The sequence below is a fragment of the Sinocyclocheilus grahami genome, unplaced genomic scaffold, assembly GCF_001515645.1.
Source record: "Sinocyclocheilus grahami isolate Dianchi unplaced genomic scaffold, SAMN03320097.WGS_v1.1 scaffold356.1, whole genome shotgun sequence".
In the NCBI taxonomy this organism is placed as follows: Eukaryota; Metazoa; Chordata; class Actinopteri; order Cypriniformes; family Cyprinidae; genus Sinocyclocheilus; species Sinocyclocheilus grahami.
In genome coordinates this window covers 32,951-38,290 of record NW_015505535.1, presented here as the reverse complement: position 1 = coordinate 38,290, position 5,340 = coordinate 32,951, and the positions used below count along the sequence as shown (strand labels likewise).

Genomic DNA, 5,340 nt, shown 5'->3' with positions numbered 1-5,340 from the left:
CTTACACACTCTGGCTCATCAGCGCGCACAGTGTGGGTGTTGAAATAGTGGGTGTGTGGGAGCCACAGCCAGCGTTTGTGTGATTGGGGGTGAGTGGGAGGAAGAAAGAGAGAGAGAATGAGAGGCAGGGAGCGAGAACGAGTGACCCTTCCTCACTGCAGGCACAACAGAAAGGTCTAGATGGCCGGGTTTCTCCTGCAGCAGGCAGTGGAACGGCACACTAATGACTGAGAGACAGTGGGAAGAGCAGAAATTGAGGCGTGCGTGGGTGGTCTGGTACAAACACACCACGCTCTGCACTGAAAGCCCTTTTTTCAGGAACACTGAAGACGAGCTGTTTTCTAGCGCTGGCTGTGAAGAACGTAATATTACGGTTTTCAGAGGCGTTGCTGAAAACAGCCCCTAACATATATGTCCATGGACCACAAAACCAGTCATAAAGGTCAATTTTTTTTAAATTGAGATCTATACATCGGAAAGCTGAATAAATAAGCTTTCCATTGATGTATGGTTTGTTAGGATATATACAATATTTAGCCGAGACAACTATTTGAAAATCTGGAATCTGAGGGTGCACAAAAATCTAAATATTGAGAAAATCATCTTTAAAGTTGTTCAAATGAAGTTCTTAGCTATGCATATTACTAATCAAAAATTAAGTTTTAATTTATTTACAGTTGGAAATTTGCAAAATATCTTCATGGAACATGATCTTTACTTAATATCCTAATGATTTTTGGCATAAAAGAAAAATCTATAATTGTGACCCATACAATGTATTGTTGGCTATTGCTACAGATATCCCCCAGCGACTTAACACTGCTTTTGTGCTGCAGGGTCACATAAAGAGGTCACAAAGTGAAAACAAAGAAAAACAGCCAGAGATATTGTATATGTCATCAACTGAGAGATCAAACATTGAAAAACATATACTTTAGGTGTGGCGCACTCTAGTGGTGATGGCTTGTGGGTAAACAGTGATGCATAACATATTGCCGACTGATAAGTGATGGATACTCTGATATAATGCTGTATATGGTATAATAGTGCAATGCCTTAATTTAACTAAGGCAGTGTTTTTGGAGTATATGTGCATTTCAAATAAACATGGCAATGTCTTGAATTATTCATAACCACAACATACAGATTCTTGCATGTCTATACACACATTAATAATTCATGTCGAATGTCACAGGAACTCTGCAGTAGATTGTGTCACGTACGAGCAAGAAACTATTTCCATCTCTATCCGTCGCTTCCATATTATAGAAACAAAAATGCAAGTAAGCCACCTCTAAACACTAATTTGAAAATGTACCTGCTGTTCCTACGGTCTATTAATCCATAAGCCACCTGAGGCTGTAAATTGTACCGTGTGATGAGTGTTCTTTGGCACATTAAGCAAAGTGCTTAAAAGCCTTTAACCATGTTAAAACCACAGCGTTTCATTGCATTAATCTACCAACCTCCAACTTCAAAAACCAGCAGAATTGTTTACTTCAGTCACTTAGAGCTTTGTTCTTATAACAGACAATGACACAACTTAATATGTAAAACATTTATTGGATATTGCATACAAAAAAGTCAAAGTAAAATAGATTACAATTAATGAGACACTTTTGGTATGCACCCTCCTCTTGTAGGCCTTCAAAAGTCTTCGTACAATTTACCCTTAAAACAAATTGGATTCATAGTTCACAATTGATGGCTCAATTTTTACAGCCTTAAACTCACATTTCTGTCTTTTGATGGTAGTTCAAATAGCATCTTTTACTTTACAGTAGATTATTACAATGACAATTTAATACAATTTCGTATTAAATATACCAAAGCACATTGTATCCGTTACATAAGTCACAGCCCTGTCTAATAAAACCTGAAAGAACAAGGAAATGACTTTCCTCACGAAAACAGTGTTTGTAACTAAAAGAAGCTAAATTTAAAATTCACAGATGTGGAGGTGTTTGGCAAAGAAAACAGTTTCTATTTACGTCACATTAAGTAAACTAAACAAAAAGGTAGATTTTATTAGCTCAGAGGCCAAGTAACAAATGTACACAAATACAACTTTACTTGAACTCAATTTCACTTAAATCTGACACAAATCGGTGTGCCCCATGATACACTATCAAACAATTCGTTCTCAAAGAACCTTCAAAAGAACCCTAAAAAGTAAACATGTAGATAATGATAGCCCCATTAAAATAAAATAGTTCCGCACTGCATTACTTTTTTAAAAAAAAATCATGTTTCCCAGGTCAATTGTTTTGTACACCACACCGAATATATATTCACAAATTTATAAGACGTTTAATGTGAATTTTAAATGTATTTAAAGACTCCCTGTGCACTAGGATTTTAAAAATCCTGAGGAAAAAAACTATCAAAAATATACGATTGTAGCTAAAAACCAAACTGCAGTATAATGCAGTTTGTGGGAAAAGTTGAAGCATAGACCCTAGAGCTCACAGTAACACTCAGATCCGTTTCTTATAAAAATATCTGCCGCATGCATAATCGTCTGAGAAACATTTAAAATAAGAAAAAGTTTTAAAACTTAAACGCAACAGAATCGACAGGGTGGATAGATGCAGATTACTCACTGGATTCAGAAACTAAAATATAGGTTTTCGTTTTTTCGGAGTGTCTCAAGCAGGTTGCAATTTGAGCAAAGCAAGCAAGAAATAAAGGCAAATTTGACAAGTCAAATTGGTTTCATTCGTCATCCATTTCTTTGGTGAATCTGCACGAGCATCCGCGCTTTTGTAAAAGTGTTGATTCTGGTCCAATCTCAATGCAGAATTCAATAACCATTAACCTCATGGTAAACTCATTCAATGTTTTGAATATTTGAATGAACTCAAACTCTTTGGAATACAGAATTGAGTAGCTTCTCAGTTTTTTTTACATTGTACTTATTAGAAAGTACCATTCTAGTTGGTCTCAAATGTCTCAATCACTGATTCAAACATACATAATACTATGTAAAGCATGAATCGAAACACATCACTTGAAATTATTTAGAAGTCGTTTCCACCCTGTTCATCTGGTTGGCGAAGCACAAAAACATAAGGTACGCTAAGCTGTCAGTTACGGGCTATAGTGCACTACAGAACAATAATAATTCCCCCATTCATAACCCCGCAGTGACGAGAACACATGATTCATTGACATGAATATGCAGATTCATTAGTCATCGGCTCGCACAAATACTCTCTAATTTCAGGTCGTTTGACTCATTCTCGGATGGCATTCACCAAAGCTACGTACTGGGATGTCGCCGCCATTGGGAAGCGCTTTTGACTTCTACAGTGGCCGTCTGGAAAGACTATTCATTGAAAAACAGCATTGTTTGCCACAGCTCAAGATTAACTGGCTTTACAAATGAGGTCCGTACAAATAAAGGGTCGAGGGAGGGGTGTTATGAACTCATGATTCGAAGAATACAAAAGTAGTGGCTCTACAAAACTAGACTGAATTGTGGGGAGGAAAATACTAAAGATGCGTGGCTCCATCACATGACGGCACATTCTCTGGATCGGATCTTTGGATCGCCCTGGAAAGGAGAGCAAATTTGGTTATAATCCAACATCTCAAGACAGTCGTTCGACTTCAAGTTCTTCTTTACCAACCTGCTGATGGAAGAGATCTTCGTCTCCAAAGTCTCCCTCCTCATCATCACCATTCTCCATTTCTATCATGCTTTTCGTGACGGTTCGCTTCGCCACTTCCTGGAAACCGAAGTTCACGCTTTGTAATTGGATTCAAAAACAAAGTAGGAAAAAGCCAGAAATATGCTCTTCATACCTCTCCGCTTGAATTGACCAGTAAGGTGAGGATATTTTCTCCGGTGCCCCAAGAGCTCTGGCTCTTCCACAGCAGGTCTGAAGGAGGACTGTGGGACACGCCGGCGTCGGCGCTCCACACCTTTCACAGAACCAACTAATTAACATCTAGTCAACGTCCTGAGATGGAATTAAATGAAAGACGGTCCTATTTGCTTACATTTACTGTCTGGCCTGCCTTCAGGACAAACTTGGGACTGAATTTATAGGTGATTTCCTCTCCATCGCCAATTTGTCTCTTTAGTCGCCAGCTGCCCAGAGATTGATCCTAAATTTGGAATTTAAAAAAAATATATATGATGAATTTGTTTTTTTTTTGTTTTTTTGTAAAGCAAGGCACCACAAAGTAAAATATTAGCTAACAAACATCACCATACTATGGAAGCCCATTTCTGCCATTACGACTTCTCACAATTCTGACTTTTCTCAGAGTTATATGACAGAAACTAGCACTTGTGAGCTTTAAAAGTCAGAACTGCGAGATTTAAACTTGCAATTGCGAGAAAAAAAAAATCAGAATTGCATGTTTATATCTCGTAACTCTGAGGGGGAAAAAAGTCCTTTAAAAAAAAAAAAACCCCATTGCAATTACCTTTTATTCAGTGGCAGAAACTGGCTTCCATATCATACTTCCCTAGGTGATTGATTACATTAAGTTTTGTGAAATGTTTAAATATTTTAAATGAGGCATTGTCTAATTAAATATGTACTAATTTGCATACATTTCCAGAACAAAAATGGTGAAGCCAGGTTTAAAATTTTAATTAATTTTGTTGGAGTTAAACATTTTTATAGAGATCTTTGACTTCTGACTCCACAAATCCGAAAAACTGCCAAAAGCCAGAAAAAAATAAGACATTTTCACTAAGTTTTTAGGAATAAAATGTTGTATAAAACCAGGTGAATGATGCATGAACAAACCCCTCAATAAACACCTTCACAATAGAGTCAGGAATAAAACTGTAAAGTTTAGTGTATGTAAGTGCTGCTGAAGGTGGAGAAAAAAACTTAAAGAAATGTACTCTAAATGAAACCTACAGACACAAATATGTAGTTTTCAGGACTTACTTTAAAAATAGGATGCATTCTGGACATCAGGCACAACAGAAACACACTCCATTATGTCTGATGCCCAAGATGCTTCCTCGATGGGCGGCACTTTTGGCCAAAGGCATGTTGGAAGGCAAAGCCTAGTAAGTATTTTTGCACACTATTTAAAAGCTAAAATGCTCGAACGTGCTGTCTAGGTTGACAATTCACTAGCTTGTATAAAATCAATTGAATGATATATGAACAAACCATTCTGTAAAAACCTTGAGAATATAGCCAGGAATAAAACTGCAAAGTTTGGTGTATGTACACTCTAAAAAATGCTGGGTTAAAAACAACCCAGTGCTGGGTAAAATATGGACAAACCCAGCAATTGGGTTGTTTTGACCCAGCGGTTGGGTTACTACCCAGAAGGTTGGGTTAAACATTTAACCCAACCGCTGGG

At 37.4% G+C, this 5,340-nt stretch overlaps 1 protein-coding gene across 1 annotated transcript in view; it reads right to left on the bottom strand.

The window, feature by feature from the left end:
* Positions 1–3,303: 3,303 nt before the first annotated feature.
* The window catches only part of LOC107548816 (lamin-B2-like), a gene marked incomplete at its 5' end in the record, with an annotated part of 11,272 nt that continues 9,235 nt past the window's right edge, over positions 3,304–5,340 (bottom strand). The window contains 4 exons of the mRNA XM_016229638.1: positions 3,304–3,556; positions 3,633–3,731; positions 3,808–3,927; positions 4,006–4,113. Coding sequence (XP_016085124.1) covers positions 3,515–3,556; positions 3,633–3,731; positions 3,808–3,927; positions 4,006–4,113 — 369 coding nt within the window. The remainder of the gene's footprint in view (positions 3,557–3,632; positions 3,732–3,807; positions 3,928–4,005; positions 4,114–5,340) is intronic.